The 26,211-nt window shown below is 39.6% G+C and overlaps 1 protein-coding gene across 2 annotated transcripts in view; it reads right to left on the reverse strand.

Moving 5' to 3' along the window:
* Positions 1-26,211, reverse strand: part of GSK3B (glycogen synthase kinase 3 beta) — a 154,238-nt gene that overhangs the window by 54,234 nt on the left and 73,793 nt on the right. For both annotated transcript variants that reach the window (XM_027681239.1, XM_027681238.1), the window contains exons 3-5: positions 16,563-16,646; positions 3,487-3,597; positions 500-630 (exon numbers count right to left, since the gene is read on the reverse strand). In XM_027681239.1, coding sequence (XP_027537040.1) covers positions 500-630; positions 3,487-3,597; positions 16,563-16,646 — 326 coding nt within the window. The remainder of the gene's footprint in view (positions 1-499; positions 631-3,486; positions 3,598-16,562; positions 16,647-26,211) is intronic.

Raw genomic sequence — 26,211 nt, forward strand, 5'->3', positions numbered from 1 at the left:
AACTAGAATACAGATGTCCACTATCCAAGAACTTCAACTGGAAGTCCCGCTTCTGATCTTGAGCCTCTATGGTATTGGCAACATGAAGTGAATTGGTGTACATGCGAATAGACTAATAAAGAGCAACATTAGCCTTTTTAATACACGGTGCCACTGCACCTGTCCTCTCTTCCCAAAACACAGTTCGCTACAATATTTGGTTGTATTTTTCCATGGTGTAGTATTTTTCCTATATGACTGTATATTTATTTTATTTTTCTAATACCTGCAAACGTAACAGGCTTGAATTTTAATTCCCTCCCTCCTGGTATCCTTTTCCAGCTTTTTACCTCCGTCCTCCCACCCCAAACTCATTTTGAGGGGAAAATAGAATATCAGCAGTTCTCTTTCAAAACTACAAATAAAGAAAGATCTTCTGAAGGACACAGAGGATTTCTTGGCAAAGGTTCACTTTGAAGGAAGACGTCTTCACCAGGTTTCAGGCCACAGATATACTTACCTTCCGAAGTCGCAGAGTTTTAGAACAGCTGTATCAGGGTCCAGCAAGAGGTTCTGTGGTTTTATATCCCGGTGGCAGATCCCAAAGGAATGGATATAGGCTAAACTCCGGAACAGCTGATACATGTACAACTGGAACACAGAAACACAAGTCCAATGGGGTAAACAATTAGTTTAGCACAAACTCTTATTAGAAGAAAAAGAAAAGCTCTCAAAAAAGACCATACTGAATGTGTACTAGTGCTATGAAGATGGACAAGGTATTTGCATACTTTCCCCACCCACCCTGTGCCACATACCCACACATGTGGTTCATCTGTCCTTACAAAACTCAGCATAATGCCAAAAAAGTAATTGTGCCAGTCTTCCAACATTTATAAATAACAGCAGTCATAAAAAACATACACAAAATAAAGGTGTTTCAGTTTGCTTTACAAATCAGCCTCCTCATAGACATGAAGTATTCCAGGTTATGAAAAAAAAACCTTAAACCAAACCAAACAACTGAAAAAATTGCCCCTCAAGAGCCAAAAGAAAACCCTTTAGTAGATGAAGTTATATTAAATGTTGCCCAGAGACAAGAACAGTGTCTCAGCCTGTCACTGAAGTGAATGTCCCAGTGCTGAGGGGACACAGTCACATCTCTGGACAAAAAGAGAAGGCAAATAAAACCAAATGCTCAGAATAATTTTATGCAAGGCACAACAAATAAGCATGCTGAGGGAGAGTTTCTTCTGCCCCCTTTCCAAGGCTGGCTAATCCCTTAGCAAGGAAAAATACAGCAAGAAGAGATGTTACAAAGCCAAGAACTTCACAGGATAAGATTACAAGGCAAGGGGAGGATGTCCAGCTGCTAGAGCTACACACTTGTGGTTATGGATAACAAAGAGGTGCTGAATACAATTAGGGCTGTATAGCACATCTAGTCCTAAAGGCACAGAAACCCTGTTTTAAGGCTGACAGAAGGCTTATTTGCCAAGTTATTTGTTATTTTTGTTGTGTCCCCACAAGGTTCCAGTTAAAAATCAAGCCATAGGCAGGACACTGCACCACAGATGCACCTCCACGCTTTCCTTTTCTAAGCACGTTCTCCACAAATCACCTTTAACTGTCTATAAAACCATGTGCAATCACTAGATATTGCTATCAGGTCATGTTTGCCTCACTTTCACCACTATCTCTGTCGTCACACTTTCTCTCCCCCTTGTTTTTTGTTGCTGGTTTGGCGGGAAACATAGAAATGGAAAGAGAATAACTTGAATTTTGGCTCTAGGTCTCTGGCTTTCATACTTGTTTCTGAAAACCACGACTCTGCACAAAGAAAAGCAAACAAACATGTTTTCCAAATTGCCTGTTCTAGACACGTTAAGTAAGTATTGTGCAAGCGTATTGCAAAATAATGCAAAAGACTGCTCTAATTTGAGGGGTCAAGTCAACACATGTGGGATTTAGAAAGTATGCCTTTCATCTCCACATAGCAAACCCAAAATTTCCAACAATTCCTCAGACCATGTTAGAAATTACAAATAAAAATTAACCAGAAGATTACTAGAATAGCTTCCCAGCAGTTTTTTTAACAGTTTGTTACCCAGCTCTCTCCCTGCCTGGGTATCAATCAGAAGTGAACAAATAGGTATGATTTGACCTTTGTGTAGCCAAGATGCCTGGAAAATTGCAAAACCCTTAATGACATTGAGGTAACATGATCTTTTTAAATACAGGATTATGTGCAAGGCTTGCCTTGCCAGAAAAGTAAGAACACCTTCCAGGTTACCTGGAATGGGAAGTCCCAAGCATCCTGCAAGATGAAAGAGTTGAAGCAAATTTTATTCTGAAAGTGTAAGTAAGGACAACTTTCTCAAGTTCCCATAATGGAGAACAACAAGGGCAAGAATACTGACAAAAAAACATATATAAAAAATGTATCAAAAGCTAAGCTAACAGATTTTTGGGTAGCATATAAACTGAAGACATGCTGTTCCACCAACAGAGCAAACAGAGTGATCTTGCAACAGAAATTGTTACTGCTGGATGATAAAATTCTGTCCTTTCTTATAAAACAGGCACCAGTGCTGGCTATTGCGGAGACATGCCATTTGCAATTTATGCATATAGTTATGTCACAAAATGTCATTACTGATATAAGTACTATTTGTAGCTTTCAACTTTTTAACTTTCATCTTCTTTCGACCAAATTAAAGTTTTTTCTTAAGCCAACCCTCACATTAAGGACTACACTTTTAAAGAGGAGTCTGGAGAGTCAATATGAATCAGGTAAATTTATCGCTAATTTCTGTTTAATATTACCTGGATGTCATGTTCACAAGTTAATGTCAGGTGAAAACATCATCATTCACTTGTGTGTGGATTGTGGTCACCATGATATACAAAATGGAACTGTGAGACCCAGATGGTCTCACGTTTGACAGCAAAATAAATTTTATTTTAAACATTGTGTAAAAGATGTAGACAACTTGAGTAAGGTTTTAAAGCTACAATGTGTATACAAGCATCTTGCCCATGTAGCTCTGGAAGACAAGAGTCAATGAGCTCCAAGTGGGGACAAAAATATGCCTTTCATGCCCACAACAAAAGCACATGAATTCTTACTCATATGCCAGGAAAAGGGGAAAATGAGAGATAAGCGAACATCTTCCTGACATCCTCTTTCACTTCCTGACCTTTGTTCTACTATATCTTCATCATCTCAGGAAACTGAAAGCTGTTAATTTAGCTGGTGTCCATCTCTAAGCTGCTTCAAAAACAAAACACTTCCACCCCCCAGTCTCCCTCACCCATTCCAAGATTTATGTCAAGTCAAAAATTGGGAGTGCTTGTTTAAGCCTCAATCCTCTATTCTTCCTTCACCATAAAAGGATTTATGTGCTTTTAAAAATTTCAGAAAACTTACTATGTCAGGAAAGAGCATCCTCAGAGTCTGTTTCTATTAAATCCTTCTTTACCTAACCACATCTATCAGTTACCTACCTTGACATAAATCATAGGGAGTGTCTGTTTGGCCCGACTATAATGTCTGGCAACTCTGTATACTGTTTCAGGAACATAGTCCAGCACCAAGTTGAGATACACCTCATCTTTCTGAAAGAGAATAGAGAAGAAAAACAAAATCAGCAATAGATTTGAAGCATGAAGCACAATTAAAGCATTCAGTGAAACCTAAAGCATGAGAAAGCTGTGGGCATTTTAAATCCCACCTTTAGTGGGAGTGTGAACTGCTGACAAATTATTTAGGCCTTGCACTCCTGCATTAATACTTTTGTCAAACTTATGATTAAGGTCATGTTAATTATATATATCTATATCTACATATATATTTATATATATACACACAGAGAGAGAGATACTATGATGTCCAATGATATAATATAACTTCCAACATAAGGCATTCATTTGCTGATTATAAATAGGACAAGGATATAATTGTTCTGCGCAGTCAATATTTTCATCAGGAGAGTATTTCAAGGTAACATGTGCATCATTATTTAAAGCAGCCTATTAACTCATTAGTCCCTTACCTGCCAAAACCCAAGAAGCGCAAATTGAAAAGTCCCAAACTCAGCCTCTGACAACAACACATCAAAAAGGTTCAAACAACCTGCATCTTTTAGAAATGTTACTTTGATCTTACTGAATTTCCAACTATTAAAAAATTAATAATATCAATTAACCATCTGTAGACAGTAAGCCAGTGTTAACATTTGTAACTATTCTGTTTACATGTATTTTGATATCCCAGTTATCTCTAACTTAAGCATATGAACTTATTCATGGCAAAACAGAACAAGACAAAAACAAAGTCTTGAGTATAATTTTTAATATCTAGGATCAGGTTAGAGGTTCATGTGAACATAACACAGAAACAACAAAAGTAGATTTATAATAAGGTACTTTGTTACATTATAAAGTACCTTATTATACATTAGCAAAGGAAAGAAGGAACAAAGAGAACTTAAATGACAAAGTACTATAATCATATAGTGCCTCAATGCAGAACTGAGAATTTTCAGTAGTAAAACAGGTCTTAAAGAGACTTCTGATATTTTAATGCAGTCTTCTGTGCAAATCCTATCAGGACTGTGAATACATTTAATGTTGGGGAATGGGTATAATTAACTGTATCAACCTGAAAAATTATTTTTGAAAGCTGGATGAATTAACCAGAAGTAACCTCTCCTGCACTCACTGCATTATCAGCTAGAACTTTCTATAGTGAAAGACGATACATAGAGACTTTATACAGGTGGAAACAGCATGGAACTCCCAAGTTCTTCAACTGGAGTCCTTGTCGGCAGATCCACTGGCTATGTATCTTAACATCCAAACCCAAAACTCATTTATCTACAGCGATTTAATAACACTACTGTGACTTGAGATGTCACTTCAGGCACAGAGTGAGGCATGTTACTCTCACAGGGTTCTGCTGTCCTGCCGCAGCAAAGAGCAGCAGTGTCCAGTGACTAAAGGAATGGTACATGGTAACACACAGAGAAATACTCACCTTGAATACACAATATACAGAGCACTGCTGTTTTTGTGTGTTGTTAAATACTCAGAATTCAAGATCTGTTTTCACCATTATTTGACAATAAAGGCTTCTATTTTGAGGACATTTTAATAGCTCTTACCAATACCTCCTAATAGACCAAGTCACCTTGCAAGGCCTTGCCTACATCACTCTTCCCTAGAAAAAGATGCTCTTTTTTAACATCATTGCTTAAATGACAGTGCTAATAGCACCAGCACTAAGAAAATGTCAATGGCCTACTAACTTGTATCTGGTCTTATGGTACTTCTGTAACATAGAGAAGGAGCAGCAGCCTCTGAAACCCTGCCTATGCTGGTGCTTCTTCCAGTGCCATTCCAGGAACTGAGTAACAAAGTGAAGGCATCTGGATACCAGGCTGGAGAATAAAGTTTTTTAAATGGATGAGGAGGGACAACTACCAGCAGTGCAGAGGGAATACCAGATGGCTCTGGAACTCCACAGGTGTAAATGTATGCAAGAAAAAACATACTTGTGTTTCAGCACTTTCCTTTCTGCAACAAGGAAAGTTCTTCTTTCCATGACTCTCACTTTAAGCCAATAAAAATCCACCACCATCTCTTCTTAGGTCAGAGCTTTCAATGTTTAAGTACAAAATACAGAAAATAGATGTCCTAAAAAAATCTAAGTTAACTTATGCCTGGTAAGGCAACCTGTAACCCATGAGAGAAAAGAGTTTCATGAATATGGATTCTGTTTGACTCAGTGTAGATACAGCCTGATGAATATGCTGAATGTTTGCCTCTTAGAAAATGGGAAAATCATATCGGTGACAAGTCACTGCATCAAGTACTCTGTTACTGAAGTTGATTACTTTTATCCAAGGATTCATGTTTCATGTACCAAAAAGATTTACATGAGAGATTAGAGAGGGAAAAAAAAGAGTAGAAATGAAATTATAGTGGTTTCATTATCCTCTTGTAGTACAAGCAAAAGGAGACATGTAAAACAATAAAACGTGATCAGTAAACCCTGTCTATCCAACTTCACAACAGTGGGTTTTGACAATTACAGAACTCTATTTAGTTCATACCAACTTTGCCTTGGTTTTGTGCCTCCATTTTTATGTTCTGTTGGAAATGGGACAAATTCAATGGCATGATATGACACAGCAGAAGCACAAAAAACCCTCGAGCACCTGAATCTTAGAGATGAGGCTTTTCTTATGAGTTTTGATGCTACGCACAGTACCTGAACAATCAACATGGGCTTTGCATGGTAATGCTCCTGAGTATCCTGTTTATCACACATTATCCCCTCGAACACAAAGGCACACGAATACCTTTCCCTCACCAACTAGCAAGAACTGATGTTCCTGTATCAGGAACAGTGTGGCCAGCAGGATCAGGGAAGTGATTCTTCCCCTGTACTCAGCGCTGGCAAGGCCACACCTCGAGTGCTGTGTCCAGCTCTGGGCCCCTCAGTTCAGGAAGGATATTGAGGTGCTGGAGCAGGTCCAGAGAAGAGCAAGGAGGCTGGTGAAGGGACTGGAGCACAAGTCCTATGAGGAAAGGCTGAGGGAGCTGGGGTTGTTTAGCCTGGAGAAGAGGAGGCTCAGGGGAGACCTCATCAGCCTCTACAACTCCCTGAAAGGAGGTTGTAGCCAGGTGGGCATTGGTCTCTTCTCCTAGGCAACCAGCAGTAGGATAAGAAAGCACAATCTTAAGCTCTGCCAGGGAAGTTTAGGTTGGATATAAAGAAGAAATTTTTTAGAGAGAGAGTAATCAGACTTTGGAATGGGCTGCCCAGGGAGGTGGTGGATTCACCATCCCTGGAGCTTTTTAAGATGAGACTGGATGTGGCACTTAGTGCCGTGGCCTAGTAACCATGGCAGTGTTGGATCAAGGGTTGGACTTGATGATCTCGGAGGTCTTTTCCAACCCAGTTGATTCTATGATTCTATAAAGACAAGGCTTATGCTGTTGGCTATGTAAGAAACTGCATATTCCACTCCTACTATATGTAACTGACTTCAGAAGTTCTCTTTATGAATTAAACAAATTAAAGATGATGCAAGTGCTTTCACCAACATCGTCCCAGTGTTACCAAGCACTGGGCTCATAAACACACAGAAAGGAGTTTTCACGACCTCTCATCCTTCTCTTTGAACATGAACTGGATGAAAATAACATCCAAGTTACCTGGATTCCCCTGATCAAGATTCAGGACAAGCTAAGAAGCAGTCGTGGCCTGAGAAACCCTGAGGGTGATGTAACCTGGTTTGCCTACCTCATGCATTCCTCCTAAACACATATTTTTCCAGTGACCCAGATGTATTGCAATAGGAAACAGGGTTAGCTGAAAGAGCTTGCCAAATGAGGGCAACTGCTCAAGGATCAACCGGGAGGATAAATGCTTATCTTTCCATTACAGGAAACCTTACCACATATTCCACAAGTGACTTGTTTCCATGCTGCTGTTTCAGAACCGCTGGTCTGGGAACAAACCAAGGTAACCTGACTGTCACAAGTATCTCTGAAACAACTTACAGAGAACAGAGAAGTCCAGAGGAGACTGCAGCATATAAGTTACAGAGAGCAAACACAAGATGTCATTAAATAACTCACTTCTCCTTACAGATCTTGGGATTGAATATTATTAGCTTTCATCAGCAGGTCAAATGTTTATGTCCATCCATGTTCTCATGTGCTTGCTGCTAAGATTATGACCATGTACTCTTTAAAATAAAAAAGGGGGAGGACAGAAAGCCAGATCCTGAAATACAGAATCAATGTATTTCAATTAAGATTTTGACTTCAGCAAATCAGCTCATGTACCAGCAATTGCACCAAATGTTAGAAGCTGCTTTTTGTCACCTGGCAGATAAATCCTCAGTTGACAAACACTGCTCCAAAACAAACCACAGCAATATAACTACTGCTTTGCCATCAAACCGCTCTGTGCCTCTCAAGAACCTACAATTCAGGCACCACTTCACTTTGATGGGAAATATTTCATACAAGAAAATACTAATACAACCTATGCCATAGTAAGAGGCATGAGAAAGACTAGGACAGAACAACTAAAACATTCTAGCAACCTGATTTTTTTCCTTGTGCCAGAAATTGGAGACAAAACAACTACTGTAGTACATGAGCATTACACATAATGTGGCTGAGGACTGAGTGAAATTGAAAACATTGCCTTACTGATACAGGAAAGGATGCATGGAGGTCTCAAACCCCACTTTAAAAATCTCTCTTTCAGTCCCCACAAGTAATCTGTTCTAAGCACCATCCTGTTGTGCTTAATTGAGGCCAATATAAAGAAACAGCTATTGAATTAAAATAAATAAATCAATAAATTAATAAATAAATTAAAATAAATCAATAGCTATTGAATTCAAAGATTCACTTTTCTACATTGTTCCTTGCAGGGAAAGTTCAAATATTCCTTCTCTATGATCATCCCCTACTTCAACAAACCCCACATTGATCCTAAAGTGCTTTCTACCAGCTTTTGTTAGCTTTTATTCATGTATCAGACACACACTAAATTTACAATGTGTGTGCATAAAGCCCCAATCAACATTAGTCAGTCACAGCCCAACTACCAACGTGACCAGAGAAGCCAGGGAGGTCATATGTGCCAAACACCAGCCTGACAGCAAAAGGCAAAATCATACTCTGAAGAATATGTCAGCATCTAGTAAGGTGTTAGAAGTACTCCTGAACTGTCAAGGCCCACCTGGAGTCTAAAGAAAATTTCTCTGAGCATCAAGTAATGGGATAAAAAGGTTAAAAAACTATTCTGGGTGCTCTTTCTTCTAGGGTGACTAAATTTACTGGTCAGCATTTGGAAAAAGTGATGAACACGCTCATTTCAGTTTTCATCTCCTGGTAGATCAGTAACAGTGTGGTGATTCTGGTGTGGTTTGTGGGCGGGTTTTTGCTAGTTTTTAGATGGACTCCACATGACCAGCTGTATGAGTGCAACTGAGAGGAGATGAACAGGACTCTAACTAACTTTGCATTTGGAGAAATAAATGTGGAATTAATTGCAGTCTGAAAAAACTCATTTACTTGCCAATTCAAGCTAAAAGCACACAGACAAGCGATTAGCTTAAAATTAAGTAATATGCCTCAAAGATGTACTTCTCATTATTAAAATTGTCCCAAGGCATCAGTATTGGGGCTATATGAAGTAAACAAGTCAGTCAGTTTAGTAAAGGGAATCATGTTTTCTTTACCATATGACAGCACCCCACTAATGATGTTTCAGAGGTAGGTACTGCACAAAGAGCTCTTACTGACAGGATGGCAGCTACACAAGGGTTCTGTCAAAAAGAACTTGAAGGATTTACCTTTAAGCTGGAATGCAAGAAAATGCCTTTTAGCATTTCATGTGGACTATGCCTTTTTTGAGAGTGCATTATTTAAACACCAAAGTGTCAGCATGAGGTAAAATATGCCCTTCACCCTGACTTAGGCATCTAGATTTAGACAACACAGGAGGTTCAAAGTCACACAGTTTTTGTCCCGGATTCAAAAAAAGCCTATTTTACTTTTTCTTAAAGCTACAACCACCACACACTTCACACCCCCTTATCGAGCACGATGAGAAACCCACCCTCCTTCCCTTATCTTGAAGACTGACACTGTAAGTTAAAAATATGAAGACTTTGGACACGCATTCAAAGACAAAGCAAAAATTTGCAGCCTTCATACTCTAACTACCCAGTAGCCATGATAACTAGAAAAACTTGAAAATGCAAAACATGTGCTAGCTGACCTTATTTGTATAAAGGAATGGTGACATCCAGTGGTCACGTATGCCTGGTTTTACTTGCAGTTTACAACCACATCTATTTCAAAATAGAGCTGAAGCTGCCACCAAAATATAGGGACTGTATGCCTAGAGATACAGTTGCAGTTTCACACAGATAAATGCAGGGGGGTAAGAGCAGTTGAAGACTCAACTACACTGTTCAGAAAGATATCGATATTTTCTATTAGTACTACAAATGTTGGGCAAAGTATCTCCTTTCCTAATCCCTCAATGTTCATGACTGAGTTGGAGAACTAAGATCTGTCCCAAGACTTCTGTTCCTATACCTACATATCAAAACTTACTAAACTGTTCTGTAATGCTCATTACTCCTCAGCACAGCACAGTCATGTTATGTAGGAATTGCCAGCCTGGTCAGCTGTGATGGCAGCATAAGGTCAGAAGTCAACCCTCCAAATATAATTCATATTTAAAGAACTCTCCTGGGTCTTGTTCAAAGACAATTGGTTTACATCATCTACTTTTGATCACTGAAAGAGTCCAGGTTCTTAAGATGATGCACTAAGACATTCCTTGTTGTTAAAAAAAAAAAAGACATTTTCTGTCCTTTTTTTCCCCTCTAAAGAGAGGCTACTGTAAAGGAAAAGGTCACACATTGAAAGAATTTGGGAATCCCTGATGATTCTTGTTTATTTTATGCCCCATGAAGTCCTTAAGCTTATAGCTGTACTTTCAAGGAGAAATAATTTCTGTGAAGTCGGAAACATCCACCCAACATCTAAAAGGCAGGACTGATTTATCATCTTTGACATGGGTGATCTGTGGATATTTGAACCACAGCTCCCAAGCAGAGACTCTGCTATAAACTGGCAATAAGTCTGTTGGAAGATGAAAATTGACAATGATGTTGGGATCCTGCATACCTTGTCATGAAAACAAAAAGCAGTGTTTGGACATCCACTGTTTTCCTGCCTGTTCGCTACCTTCCAGAGTGAGTAAGAATTTTTGAATCAGGATATATCCAAACTAGGCAAGACATTACACAATAATGGTTCAAACTATATGCCTGCCTCAGGATAAGCAATACAAACTGCTTTCCTGATGGCCATCCAACATGGGAAGATGAGAGCAGTAGCTAGAGCTGGTAGAGGAATGACTTGAGAACAGAAAGTGACCAGTCAGATGTACTGGATGGCTCACTGGTCTAGAGAGAAAACACAGAGCTTCCTATTTCCATGCACCTACCACTCTGAGGATCTGCTGCCTACTCTGCTCTTGCACAGACCTACCACAGGCAGACAAAACTGCTATTTCTAAAAACACAACCTACTCAAAACCAGAGACTGATCATAACTACAACTAAGGAAATTCCCAGCATGTTGTGAGCCCTAACAGCAGTAACTGATAATCATTATCTGCTGACTGGTGCCCTTTTTGAAATGAGCTTGGCAGGCCTCAGGCAAGGACTACAGAGATACCAACATCACAAAACTCCTCATAATTGGCATTAATTGCTCCTTTGTTGACAGCGCAGCAGATCTGCCAAGGATTGAATGAATGGTAGTGACTAAATTCATCTCTAGGGATGGCCCTTCAGCACATTACTAGCCTGGTGCAAAACATTCACACAAGCTCTGGCAATGTAAAATTGGGCTCAAAGCTCTGTTGATTGAACTTTCTATGCAGTAACTTTTTTTTTTTTTAAGTTCAGTTAAGAAACCAAATTGTTCCCATTTTAACAGGGAACAAGAACGATGGCCCTTGCATGACAACTCATCTGAACACTCCTGCAAGAAAGAACAATGACGTTCCTGCCTCTTTGAAGGTGGAGGATATGTCTTTTTCTAACAGGGATAGGAACCTAGAGAAACACCAAAAACTTGCAAATCAGACAGTTGCTCCCTTCTTCCAAACTTCTTCACTGCAGTTTAAAACACTGCTGCCAGAGCACACACGAGATAGGGCACAGTAGCTTATAGATGCAGCTCAGTGTGTATCTCCTGCATGTTTATTTTAAACTTCAGCCTAAGTCTAGGGGAGTAAATTTCCATCCTGAGTCTTCATGGACTTTTGGCTACATGCCCTTATAGCTAAGGCTAAATAAGACTAGACATCAATTAGAGCATGCAGAAGGGCCAGCTCAGCCTCCAAAAAAGAGTCAGCATATTGCCTATTAGTGCTTCCATATATGCTTTGTTTGACTCCTCTGAATTCTGCCACCTTAATGAGGAAAAACAAAAGTTACATAAACACAAATGCAATTATTCAACAAAAACTTTATTTACTTTACTTTTGTATGATTTGATGCAGAAATAAATCCCTCCAGTACCTTCTCATCCTCTTTTGGGCACGGATATGGATCAATCAGTCCTATTAAACACTCAAAAGTATCCACACAAGGAAACGTGACAGTTATGAAATACCACAATGATCTAAACCAGAAATAGAGAGGGGAAAAAATGGGAATTGAAAACTCATTTCAGGTTATACACAGCTGAATAATTTTACTCGACAGCCACTGATTTAAGAAGTTAGGTCAGTCTATAAAACATCAGGGAATACTCTTAGCAAAGGAGCCAGAGGAATCATTCACTATGTTCACATCTGCCCTACCTTGGAGCATGGCTCAAAAGGTTCTGAGAAGAATTAGGCTAAAAAGGACAGGCAGCAAGACCATCTCCCCCTGCTTCAGGACATCAACACTTACATTTTGTATCATGCTAAATGCAAGTCAGTCCCTGAAATTAAGGAAATGTAGCAAAAATCAACTGAGAAATATATGCCTTCCTAATACAGTCTGATGTCCCAGAGGCAAACTGGCAGGCAAACCAAGCATCTTGTTCAAGACCCTACCCTAAGGCATAATACCAAAACCAATATCAAAGAGCAGAGCTGGCCAGCCCTAAAATCCTCCCCATTTTCTCCAAGAATTACCCAGAAAACTACAAATCACAGAAATACAGCATGGAAAAGACTTGTGACTACTTCCACCAGGAGAATCTTTCATACAACAACTCAACCCACTATTTGGTTGTTCTTCCTTCCCCTCTGGTTCATTCCACCAGATGTAATTACGTGTTCTGGACCAACAAAAAGCACATTACAGGTATGAAAGACAGTGCCGTCTACCAGATATCTCATACAGCCTCAGAAAAAAAACAAAAAAGAAATTAGAATCTACTCTGGCAAATTCATTAAGGAAAAGGCTTTTGAAAAAACTGGGTTATCCAACAGGTGTGACAAACGTCCGTAAACCTCCAAAGAATTGAGAAGGAAGTAGTTTACAGAAGCAACTTGAATGCCAAGCCTGTCAGCTGCCATATGAATATATATTATGTGCTTTCTCTGAGCTCTCCTAAACTACAAATCATTAGTCAAACACAATTAATACGCAGTCAGTTCTCAGAACAACTTTTTATGTCCATATATACACACAAAGGTATAAATATATCTCTGTGCATGCATTTAAGTGAATATATACACACACACACACAGAGGATATACCTATATAAAAGCAATACAAATTCAAAGATGGTCAGACAAGAGGGAGCCACCCCACGCAAGAGGGAGTAACAGAAAACAAAGGAGAAGAAATCAGTCAAAGCCATATTTAAAACAAGATTTCCATGCTCCTAAGGCTTGATGGCATTTGGCAAAAGCAGGAAAGAAGTTTAAGCAAATGGGAGACATAAAAAGGAGAGTTCATCATAAAGGGAAAAAAAAAGTTAAGGAGTTTAAACACTTCAACCAATTCCAGAGAGAGCCCCCCAGAAACAGCTAATGGAGAACTCCAAATCCCTACAAATTAGGTGTACAACTTTGATGCAGCTAAGGAATGGTCTGACTAGCAAGTGTTTTTTAGAATTAGTTTTCTACTCGATACTTTTCCAGTTTTCTGATCAAGAATGAAACTCCCTGTTTTGCTAGAATAAAGCCAGTTTTAAGGTTGCCCAGTGTATAATAATACCTAGTGATTAAAATGAACTAAAATGACTGTTAGGCACATGGCTTTCAAAGAGTGCCAGTCTGACTGGATTTGGAGAAATCCTTTGAGGGACCTCTAAATCAAGACCAGATTTAAGTTTCTCAGATACTGGCCAAAAAACAAATAAAGAAAAGTGTCTGGGCTTGGAGATGCCAGTGTCGAGCACTAGGGAAGAAGGGAGAAGTCTAAGCAACACAAACAGGTGGAGTAATCACAGTGGTACGAAAACATGTATGCAAGAGAATGTTTGATATATAAGTATCAAAATTTCATTAAAGGGATCACCAGTATAATAGTTACCTCTGAGATTTTGCACTTGCTGCTAGACTTGAGTTAATTAACACAAACATGGATTAAGGCAGACGATTGTCAAGTTCTTCACGAAGACAGACAATTGCAAGCCCCAGTCACCACTATGCTGCTGCATTTTCTGCTATACGTTCCCTGGATTTTTATATTACTCTTCACATTGGACTTGGCTTCAATAATCAGTTTACATAAAGTTCTGGGTACCTATTATCTAGTTGTAGGGAGCAACTGCTCCCTACATGCCCTTCCTGGTTACCAGATGGGACATTTTTCTCCCTTCTCTAATCCTTAAAGGGCCACTTTGACTATGAGGGTAATACGAAGGAAAAGATGTTACTGCTTCCCAAACTGACAAAAACATGATAAAAAATGTTATTCTTCCTTCCCAGATGAGCTTCAGAACACCAACTTGCTGATGTTTAGAGCTTTTTCCAAACAGCAAACTCCAGCCCTCTCCTCCTCCTGGAGTACCAGTCTGCCACCAGAATTGCAACCTGTTAAGGCCTTGTAGCCCACACAGGAAAAGCACTGGCAAATTGCTGTGCTAACACTCAGCTTATGTTTCCTACAGCTTCTTCTGCAGGTGTTTCCTGAGAGCTGCAAGAAAGGGCAGGAGTCATGCATGCCACTGCTGAGTTATCTTCATACGCTGCCACCTACATGGCAATACCTGCAAGTCAATTATGCATCTTTTTGTATTGAACTGCAAGAGACCTCGCAACCTGAACTGCAACATTACACTGCTGACGTTCTGCTGGGTGTGCACTGGCCTCAGGGACTGGTTCACATTTGTCCCATTTTGCAACAAGGTAGCAGTGGAAATCTCAAAGGCACAGAGTAGAGGCATCAAGAGAGAAGAGAAGAAAACAACATGAAAGAAAAACTTCTCATTGAAGCATTAAGATTCACTGGCCACAGATACAGACTGCATTTTTAAAAGCAAAACTAGTGCTGCCAAGAATCAGCCACGTTTATGTTTTGCAGAATGGTAAATCCAGTCTCAAGCTCAACATCAAGTCAAAGATTTCCAAAACAATTTTTCTCAAGCTACTGTTACACAAAGGCTACTGGGACAATGTTCCGAGCGGTTTTAATGCTTCCACTGTTTGAAGGAGGAATTTCTCATGCTGCTTGAGGAATTTCTAGTTATGAACAAAATACAGCCTAAAAAACCACACTGCACTACCAGTAAAACAGCCACAGCCATACAACACTGAAAATGCTTGCTATTGCCAGGCAAGGGCATGTAAGGAAGAGGAAGGATTGATCAAAAAAATAATGAAAAAATCTAAACCATATTTCTCAAATCCTATGAAGAGGTTTTGCAAGCTTTCCATAGGCACAGGCAAGGCACAGGGCCAGATCCCCCCTCAAACCACTCCTCAGAGAGGTAACAGCAGAGGTCCTCCAATTATCTTTCTGTGCCCTGCACAAGACTGCAGCGACCTGTCACCAGCAGCTTATCCTGGAGATACCAGCTCCTTTTCTGGCTCCAAACACCATTAAGTGGGTGGGCTGTCTCTCCCATTATGCTGACCCACTTTGTTAACCTGCAGTTAATAGCCTGTCAGTAGCTATCAGCTCTCATATACAGCCCTTTGCAGCATTGTGGACAGTGTATGTGCACCAGCATCTTAAGACAACTAAGAATGTAATCTGCTTAAAAAAATTTAAAAATGGTAGCATTTATATAAATTATATAAAAAATTACATACATATTTATAACAACATATAGAAAAGTTAAGGGGAAGTTCAGAAGGTCATATATCTCATTTCCCCACCTCGCAGTTTGCATTAACTCCCATGAGGGACAGAAAGACTTTTTTTTTACTCCATGGATGATCTTGCTTTAAGCATAAGGTTGGACCAGATGCCATTTTGAAGTCCATTTCATCCTGAATTATCCTATGATTCATAAAATGTTGATACATACTTAGACAAGGAATGTGTTATAATTTCACATTGAAACTAAACCTTGTAACCCCTTCTTAAAAACCCCAAGGAATTTTTAAACTTGGATGGAAAACAAATGGCAGTGTCTGTTTCTTGAGATTTATTAAATCCAGGTATTTGTTCCTTCTTCTGGAGCATAAGCATTCTGACAAATGCTACAATCACATGATCATACATTATTCTTTCCTCTGGGCTTTGAAACTCAACCTGTATATGGAACAGATGCACAAGGAAGGAGAACAGAAGCATACAGAGACTGGGTCTGTGAAAAGTCAAATTAATGCTTTAAATCTAAACTGCATATCCAAATCTGCAGCACTACTGTTGTGTTATACTCTACTCCTTATGGATCACACACTTCCATACTGAAACACATCTGCTCCAGTTCGACCTGTTGAGGCACCACTATAGCATTTGCTCTATGTTATCATGTCCATTGTCTTCACCCTCGTCTCTAGAAATTCAAACAGTTCACTTATACCCTAGATGGTTACCAGAAGGTATTGCTTCGTTTTTCATTCTTACCTTCTCTCCACTAGAGTAGAAGAAATAGCGCAATCGGACAATGTTACAATGATCCAACTTTCTCATAATCTGGAGCTCTCTGTTCTGAAACAAGAGAAAAGCAAACTATTAGAAAAACATGAAGTACCACAGTAAACACCTTAATATACAGATACAGGAGGTGACAGAGCAAAGAACAACTTAAGTTGGAAAGAGGCAAGTTTTCCCATGTTTATTAGTATTTATTGCAGTTACTTTATCACTGAGAATACTGCCAATGTTGAGTTCATTTTCCCTCTAAGGTCCACAAATCCATCAAAAAAATCCAAGAATTACCTACTTGCATTATTAAAGGTTCAGTAGTAAAAGGCAAGAAGACATTAACTTGCCATTTTTAATTTCTGATCTTACAATAATACCATATATCAGCCAGAAGGGTTGTAAGCCTATTCCCCTTGAATACTGTATAAATAATGTAAGCACTGTAAAACCAAACATAAAGTTTCCGTACATGCCTGCCCTCCTCCACAGTGCAAAACAGGTTTGCAACAAAAGATCTTTGTCTCTTTCATTCTCTTTGTAATAGTAACAAAAAGCACCTCAAATTTAGGCAACAGAGTTCCCACTTTCATTCAACCAAGGTTTAACCAGGTTTAGACAGACAGAATAATCACGTTAGTTTCCTATTTTGTATCGACCTGAAAAAGCTGTTAAAATAAAATCAGTTCATTACATGCATGATAAACTTGTGCCTTTACTGCAATATCCATCATAAATGAGGCCTAAACAAATGAGGGATCTTATTACCTAACAGAAAAAAACAAGTGAAGTTTTGAACTGCGGGTATGATCAAAAACAAGCAAGTAAAATTAGCACAGCTATGTTAGTTATACTTCACAGATATTGTTACAACACTCCTTTTTCCTATGGTCACATTTACAAATCACTGTTATTCCTTCCTCAATTAATAAACAATCTGCAGCTTCAAAAACAGAAGGTATTCCACTTTTTACGCTGCTCATGGGATTGCTAATCACGCTTCCTGAATAGTTAGAACCAATACAATAGACTAATTCACTGGTCCTACTAGCATCATTAACACTGGCCAAGTTCAGGAATATTTGGGAAGAAAATTCTTTAGCCACCACATATTTTCATACTTGAATGCACAAAGCTAACACCCACGTTGTGCAGTGCTGCTGTCGAAACAAGGATTTCAAATTCTGTGTATCAGAGGGTCACATATAGTGTCTGTCACTATAATTAATTGTTAAGGAACTCCACAAGAACCACTCAAAGCTTCTAATGTGAACATGGCTACAAACTCTGCTTCTAATTTCTCTAAGCTGTGTAGCCTTAAAAAAAAAAAAAAAAAAAAAAGAGGTGCTAGATAGGATGCAGCGTCATTAATCCTATCAACCCTGACTCCTGCTGACTGAAAAAATACTTCAGTATTAGCCAGCTCTTTACAAACATGAGTGACATCTCACACAGTTATCAGTTGGCAATTATCCACCAAGTAGTTAAGGAGAAAGCAAGTCCTTCCCTGAGCCCAGCTTCTGAACAGATTAAAGCCTAAGATGGCTAGGTGCATAGCAAGACAGGCCTATTGCATCCTGAAGGATGAAGAGAGAAAGTAAGGGAAAGCAAGGAGAGACCTCTGAGTCTTTCATGTATCTCCTGAAATCTTATGGAGTGAATTTGTGAAAGAGGAATACAGGTTTCTCCACATAACCTCGTCAATATGCCTCACATCTCACAGAGAAAAGGATTCTCCTGATAGGAACAAGAGCTTGAATATTCTCCACTTATTCTTTATTAAATGCTATCAAAAATAAGTCAATTTTGAGAGTCATGGCTGGGGTTCCTGTGCTGTATGTCACAATTCAAATGTCAGATCAACAGAAAGATCTCATCCTCTTGTCTTGTCCAAATCACTGCTGGCTCAGTGGTGTCTCCCTGGGCCTTACAACGTGGCGCAGATTTCAACTAGCCAGTCAAAGTAGGGATGGCTCTAGATCCCACCAGTTACAGGAACACCTATTATGACAAAAGATTAATTTCTCCAGTTGGCTTTTATGGCACTTAACAGTGTTACTATAGGACTGAATCTTCTAACACTGCAAGTCCCAGTACCTCAACCAAATTCCACCAGCAATTCATAGGCCAACATATAGCAAGCAATTTCTTCTTCTCTTTCTCCTACTGACTGTGAGATGGGAATAATATCTTTTATCTCATCGATTTACTGGAAGAAAAATAAATACACTAAGCATTACCACACAAATTTTATTTTAGCAATACCTCTGTAGCTTCTTAAAATACCCATACATAAACTTAAGTCAGGTTATCACTTCATATTATTCAGATAGTATGTGCATGTTGATTGGATACACTGGAAAAAAGAAATCAGCAAAAGTTATTTTAACACTAGGCTCAAGTCATATTTATATTCTGGTATCTCATCCTAGCAAAAGCACAGTCTGTGCCCACTTTGATGCCTTCCACTCTGATCCATCTCCTTCAGCTCTTATCCTAACCATCTGCTGCAGCTGCACAAAGAGTTTTTCAAGAGGTGCTAATATCAGGGATAAGTCATAAACCAGTTACACAGTAACCTATATCTTGCATCTAGGCAGAAGGAAACAAATCTAAACTGTCATCTTAGTCAAACAGTCACCTCAGTAATCTTAAAACCAAGCTGATTTCTAATCACCACTCCCTGGTGGAGCTAAAACTGGAAATACTCGAACAGTTGCAAAGCTCGAATTGGACATGGCAGGGGAACAGCTACTGACATGCATGGAACAAACTGATGCTTTAAAGAATTCATTTTTTCTCAGATGAATACTTCAAGTAGTCTCACTTCACCATGCATTTCCCCATATACATCTTAAATAAGTAACAACCTTTTCACATTATAATGTGAACTATTAACTACCAGTGCAGAAATGCACGGGGGCAAGGGGAAATATCAGATTATAAGCAGGGAACCTTTAGTGAAGTGAACAGTGACAGATGTCTTACATCAAGTAGAAGAGAGAAAATGGATGTTTAAAGATAATGCAAACTAAACCATTTCAAAACATGCTGATGAGAAAGGCTGACAGCGTGTGTTCAAAATTCAAGGTGGATGAAAACAAAGCTCATGCTTATCCTTAACTCATCATTTTTGTCTTCCAAGAGACGTGGATGTAAAGTCAAAGACTCACAGAGGAAGTTATTATTCTTTCCTATTGTCCCACCCATTGGCATGAAGGAAAGGGTTTAGTTTTCTTACTGAACGAGTGTACCAGGCCTGGTAAGCACTGAAGAAAGCAAAGCCCTTCAGTGCCTGTCTTGCCATAAGGGAGGACCCAGCAGGCATCTGTTCACACAAAACATGTGCTCCTGCAGCACATGTTCCTTTGAGGAGCTGCAAAGCAGTGGGACTATTAACAGATTACTCAGCAAATTTCTGTTGCAGTTCGATTTCTTTATCTAAAATAGATTTCTTTATCCAGAAGGCAAAGGGCTGCTGACACACAATTCCAGAAGACTGCTTTATGACCAGTGCATTTAAGTCCTTCACTAACTACTGAAGCAAACCCCACATAACAAAACCCTGTTCATCACTTATGAAGACAACTTTCCAGACCAAACTGTCTCTTATCTGTTCGTTCTATTGAAGAAAACTGGTTACTCATCAAGGTTAAAGATTTGGTTAAAGATTGCCAAGACATCAGATTTATAACTTCAAAGCATAGCCAATAAAGCTCACGCATGAAGATTCATGCCTTCTCTCCGAAATTACAACCCCAATCCCTCGCAGCTGTGCTAATGCTGCAGTTGATACGAAACCACCAAAGCAAGGTCATTTCTGCCTCACTACAGTAATCTGCTATTACAGATAACCATCACTCCCTGCCCCACACAGTCCCTTCCCTCCCCATCCAGGGACTTCTAGAGCTAAACCAGTTTGCACTCATTACTCCCAATCTGACTCTTTGCCTTCTAACCCCCTTCTCCCTCCCTTTCTTACAACAGGGGATAAAATGACTGGATCATCAGAGATGATGCTTTATGGACTTGTAACTTCTTGAACTAGACTAGAGCAAATGAAGGTGAATGGTTTTGTACAGCTCATGTCAGCATGACATTACCATTATACACGCAATGAAGTGTAGAAATATCACCTGGATCCAGTTCAGAAGGTAATTCCTCAGTTTTCTTAGCTAACGGGCATGCTGGGTTTTGATTTTTTTTTCTGAACTGCCATTTTAAAATCTCAACATGGTTCATTGAGAATTATGTTCAGTGCTGATGAAATTGATGAAATTAGAGATTTATATTTTTCCTTTGTGTCACACCAAGGACATGGTCTGGTTCTTGTGAACAGATAAAATTGCATACATCTCGTCTTTTTAGAGATGATATTTTTTAGAGGGAAAAGCAGGACAAGCTACCAATCTAATTCAACAAGTACCTTCAGCATCAGTCTTCTTGCTTAAATCAAGTAGGGCCAGCAACTAAATTTAATTCTTATTTTTTCACTTTTTTGAACTGATTTTTATTCTTCTTGATATAATCCCTTCAAATGATGAAGCTCAGTATCTTGTGTTCTTCTACCAGATTGGAAAAACAGAAACTGGAGGGTCATCGCATGAACTGTGGCATTATACATGGATGGAAGCAGCAGAGGTATATAGAAATTTCTCAGACACACATTCTTTTCTCCTCTTGCACATGTTACGTTTACGCTTCCCTCCTTTCCTCTGCTTCCACCATAATCTTCTCCATTCTACCACATTTCTTATCCTTCAGTAAATGTTTTCCCACAGTGAAGAGCAGGAGGAGAAAGCCATGGGCAAAGTTGGGGAAGAAACTAGTTTCCAGCAGGAGGCGTGAAGACAGTGATGAAGCAGCAGGGCTTGCTCTTTTTTTCCCTGCTTCCTTCCACTCGAACAGCCAGAATGACCAGTCACATCCACTCACCTTCACCCGCTGCACTGCTGAGCCTGCCCCGAGAACAGGCCGAGGCTGAAACCTAGAGAGATTTGAAGCATTTTTCATACAGCAGCCAAAAAAGCAAAAAAGCTCTTTATCCTGACCATCTCCCACTACAAGAACACCAAGCACAGGGCAGTAGGCACATGCTGACAAAGGTTCTACAATGTGATCCTAGACAGCTGTGCTTGATGCCTTGCAGAGACAGAGACAGCTGCTTGCACAACATTTAAGCCATCCCTCCTAGACTCAGTTTTGTAAAACATACTGAAACAAAAAAACCGGAGACCACAGAGGATGCCTTTGAAATAGCACCTTACAGCTTACCAAGGGGTAGTGGGACCACAAAACCCAATTTTGCCAAAAATTTAACATATTTTTACTAATGTCATTACTAAAGCTCCAATTCTAGTATGTGTGGTTTGTCCTAAACCTAGTGGGACAGACTGCAAAATAAAAGCTGTACCACGTCTTGTCTAAAAATTCCTGAATCTGCCTGACCCATTCCTCCAAAGATGAGTTTCAAACAGCATCAATTACAAAGCTACTTTTAACACTGTCCTGTTGTCAGCAGAAGTATTACAGAAATTATTTTCACAGAACTGCCTTTCACAGATATATGATAATTCAGGCATTTTCAGAAAAAAGGCCAATCTTTCTGTATTTGCCCCAAGATATCACTAAAATACATCAGTGCTTGGAGGAAAAAGAACTGCAAAAAGGGCTTAACTACAGAAACCTGGTCTGGGAATCTGCCCATGCTGGTCATCACTAGTGTGATAAGTCCATTTATTAGGCAAGCAGAGACAAATGTCAACAGGGATCACAGTCTTCCTCATTTACATTTGAGGCGTGGATTAGGACAAAGCCTCAGTCACCCCCTCCTGTCAATCATGGCATAATTACAACACCAACAGATCTAATTTGGGGTGGCCTCCATTTTTAGCACACCTGTTAGTCTTGAACTCATACAATCATGACCTTTAATGCAGAAACACAAGACAATGCCAAAAAACAAATACTATGTATTAAATAAATGTATCTCTGACATCAAGAGCTGTAATGCCACAAAACACACCACCCAGATAGTGCTGGTCTGTTGATGACTGTTGAATACTTGGAGCAGGACAGGGCTAACACATAGGTCGGAAAGCCCAGATACCCTGTCCTGCTCCAACCTCTACCCATGTGTAACACAAGCATGTACACAGAAGCAGCTTGGAGGGTTACCCAGGGTAAAAGCACTTCGACTTTTATAATTCAAAAAGTCCCAGAGACACAGATCAAATACTGATTTATATATTGCTAACATTCTGGGACTCCCTAAGGAAAACAAAACAAAACTAAAGAAACAAAACAAAAAATTGGTGATAGCAATCAGCAGTTTACAGCACAAATATAGAATTGCTGCTTTAAACACTTTCTCCTCCACCTCTTCCTTACACCACTTTCTGCCTGTCATTCATAGGAATCCTAATCCTCATACAAGGGAAAACCCAAAGGCTAAGTACCTATGCAACATGAGAATAGTGAGTGCATGTGCACTGTGCCATGCGAGGGGGATGAGCAGAGGAAGCTGGCAGGGGGTCCAAGACACAGAACACTTGTGTGTGCAGTTCCGTGCAACTCAGTGAACTGTGGTTGCATCATGCTCTGTTTTACTACATAACCAGAAGAAATCAAAGGCTCCAAACTTAGCTTCATCTTGCTATCGAGTTCCACAATGCTGCCACACTTTCTACTACTTGTCGTCACATAAAAATCTGGTAATTAAGATCCTGAAGAAACAAACGATGGAGACACAGCATAAGGTTGCACTGCAAAGTGTTTCGGATACGCTGGCCTGCGAACACACCGAGCAAGTCAGAGGCACAGAATGTGTGCGTCAGCTGTATTCTGTCCAAAATTTATTACTGAGCACAGCGACCTTCAGCCTTGGCATGGGCACAGATCAGGGAAAAAGTGCAGGCTACGAATGCGGCAGCAGGCAGGATCTGCCTGAAGAGGCCAGTGGGCAGACTGTGCTGGGCTGGGGCTGGAGCCAGGCCAGGGCAAGATGAAGGCACAGGGTTCAGGCAAGCGTAGGTGGGGCCACCAGCACACTCCCAACCCGCAAACCCGTGATTTATTAACAGCTGGACTGAAAGAGCGGACAGGGGCAGCAAGAATCAAAAACTTGTACTGTAACTAAGGCTAAAGAATAACGAGTGAAACAAAAAGTCACAAGGCCACCACAAAGGTGGGCTAGATTTCATTAGCCTCTTAAGAACTAGACAGATTTGAACCCCAACCATGCAGTAATGAGTGAGCTGACAGAAAGACATAGTGGATGGAAATTTGGGGTACTAACACACACCTTGCTTCCACCCTATTAATTCCTTCTGTGGTATTACTGCTCCCAATAAACTCAGGCATTACATCCAGTCTCATGAAGGGACCATGTGCTTTGAACTTTCTAACTCTTCCCCTAGGCAGTCAGCAATGGCAAGTGCCATATTATGTCATCTTCAGCCTGCTCTTCCTGATGCAGAACACAGTCCCTAAGCAGAAAACTTGATCTTCGTACAACTATTACACATAGTTTCCTATAACTGGAGACAGAAATGGCTTATTTGTGTTCTTAAGTGATAAAACAAGTCTTGATCTCTTCCAGGAGAACAGAAGAAAAAAAATCTGACTTTTCTTTCATTTCCTTCCTGTATCTCAGCAGTTAATTGAAGGGTGGAAAACAAATTCTTCTTCGTTAGCTCACTGTTGCCTCTTTGAATGAAAGTAGAGTTTAAGAGCCTCTCTGAGACTTAATACCATCTCTAAGTTCCTGCCAGCTTTGGAAGCTTAAGACTGAACTTGGAAGGCAAACTGATTTCCAGCATCACATCACTTTGAGATCACAACCTGAAATTCACTAAATCATTTTCAAGTGGTTGTTTCAAATATTGTGACCTGATGAACACCTCAGTTTTATGCTTCCTTTCTACACCATCTACTGTACTCTGCCAGCAGTGAGTCCAAATGCAGAAGGAACTGCAGTGCACCCAAGACAAAAGTTAGAAAAACAGAACTAGGTCTGAAACTCAAGAGATTGTTCAAATCCATTATAAGATTGAACTAAAGTGCAGGAAGGAGAATAACTGAAAGGAGAAGTATTTTCTAAAAGGCAGCCCTATGTTTCCAGAGATAATAGCCATTCTTTTTCAGTGGTAGTACAGAGGATCTCTCTCACAGTAAAAATCATTTTCCTTACATAAAAACAGCAGTCAGACTTTTTTCCTCATGTTTTGATTTTCAACTCTTCAACGAAGAAAAAGAAAGTAAGTCTAAAAATGCCTGTAACATCAGTCCTCATGGACTTTGCAACATCCGTGGAACCTTACACCTGCAATCACAACCAGAACAGGTTGCAATTAATCTATTAATCAAATAAGTTTCCATCTCCCAGGGGCATAAGTCATTTGTTGGGTTCCTAATCACTATGTTATTAAACATTAATGAAATGTTTTATTACTCTTGACCTTCTCTTCTTACACATGATGTAGCAGATGTTTCATGCAAACAGATTCCAAAGGACTTGATAAACAAAAATAATTTCTCCTCACTCTCAAAAAAAATATTTATTTAGGGAGCAGGTTGCTTCCGATGTTTATTTTTCCTTTGTCTCAGGACTATTTCTACGTGACATGAAGATGCCTGATGTTACAAGTCATGAGGGGCTTTTATTTCAATCTAAATGACTCCCTCAGAGTCATTGCCTGAGAGGCAATATTCAAATTAGAAGGACACAAGAAAGGAAAATGACAGGTGAAGACTTAGCAGGGAGCAAAAGGGTATTGGAACTGGCAAGTGGAATTAGCTGCCTGCAGATGATTATTTGCCAAGCAGAATTAAATTTTCAGTAAGTACAAGTCTTAATAATGAGTTCCCAGATAACCAAGCTTTTAAAAGGTTAAGCATTCCCTGCCGAATTCAGAGGAAGACTGGGCAGCTCCTCCTCTGAGGGTGGGGGAATGGGAGAAGAAATTGGTTCAACTCCAGCAGTAAAGTTAAAATTGGAACTTATACTCCTTATGTTATATATATATATATTGGATTCCCCACCCCCTGGTTTGGCAAGGTTGTCATGAGCAGATAACAGAATGTATTAGCTACCACTGCAACTAATAAAACCACAACATGTGAATACCAGGTCTAAGATAAAAACTACTCAACCAAATTTCAGATGATAGCCACGCTTGTGTAAGAACAACTAACACTCATTCAGTTTTATATATTAAAAAAAAAAATCAAGATTCCCCAAACACTATCTTCATATTAAAAGACAGCAGCACATTCTTCCCAGAGCTCCAAAATAATTTCACCAGCTGACCTTTGTTAGACACAAGCAATCTATCATACGCTTGGAAAGGGAAAGCCAACTACGTCAAAGTACAAATGCACTGTAAGTTACTAGAAGAATTAGCATTCCAAGTTTGATAAAACAGGTTATCAGACTTCTTGCTCGAGGGTTTTTTTCTTAGTCAGCACTAGTGCTTTTCAAACACTGTCCCATTTTTTGAGAAATCATTTCCTTAGGCAAAAGGGTGTCACAGCAATGAAATGATTAGGAAATCTTCACATTCACTTATAGCCTAAATTGTCCCAAAAGAAAGAGTACAGAGAAGAGCAAGCTTTAGCAACTGTTTGCATA

The sequence above is a fragment of the Neopelma chrysocephalum genome, unplaced genomic scaffold (assembly GCF_003984885.1).
Source record: "Neopelma chrysocephalum unplaced genomic scaffold, ASM398488v2 Primary Assembly neopelma1_60, whole genome shotgun sequence".
NCBI lineage: Eukaryota > Metazoa > Chordata > Aves > Passeriformes > Pipridae > Neopelma > Neopelma chrysocephalum.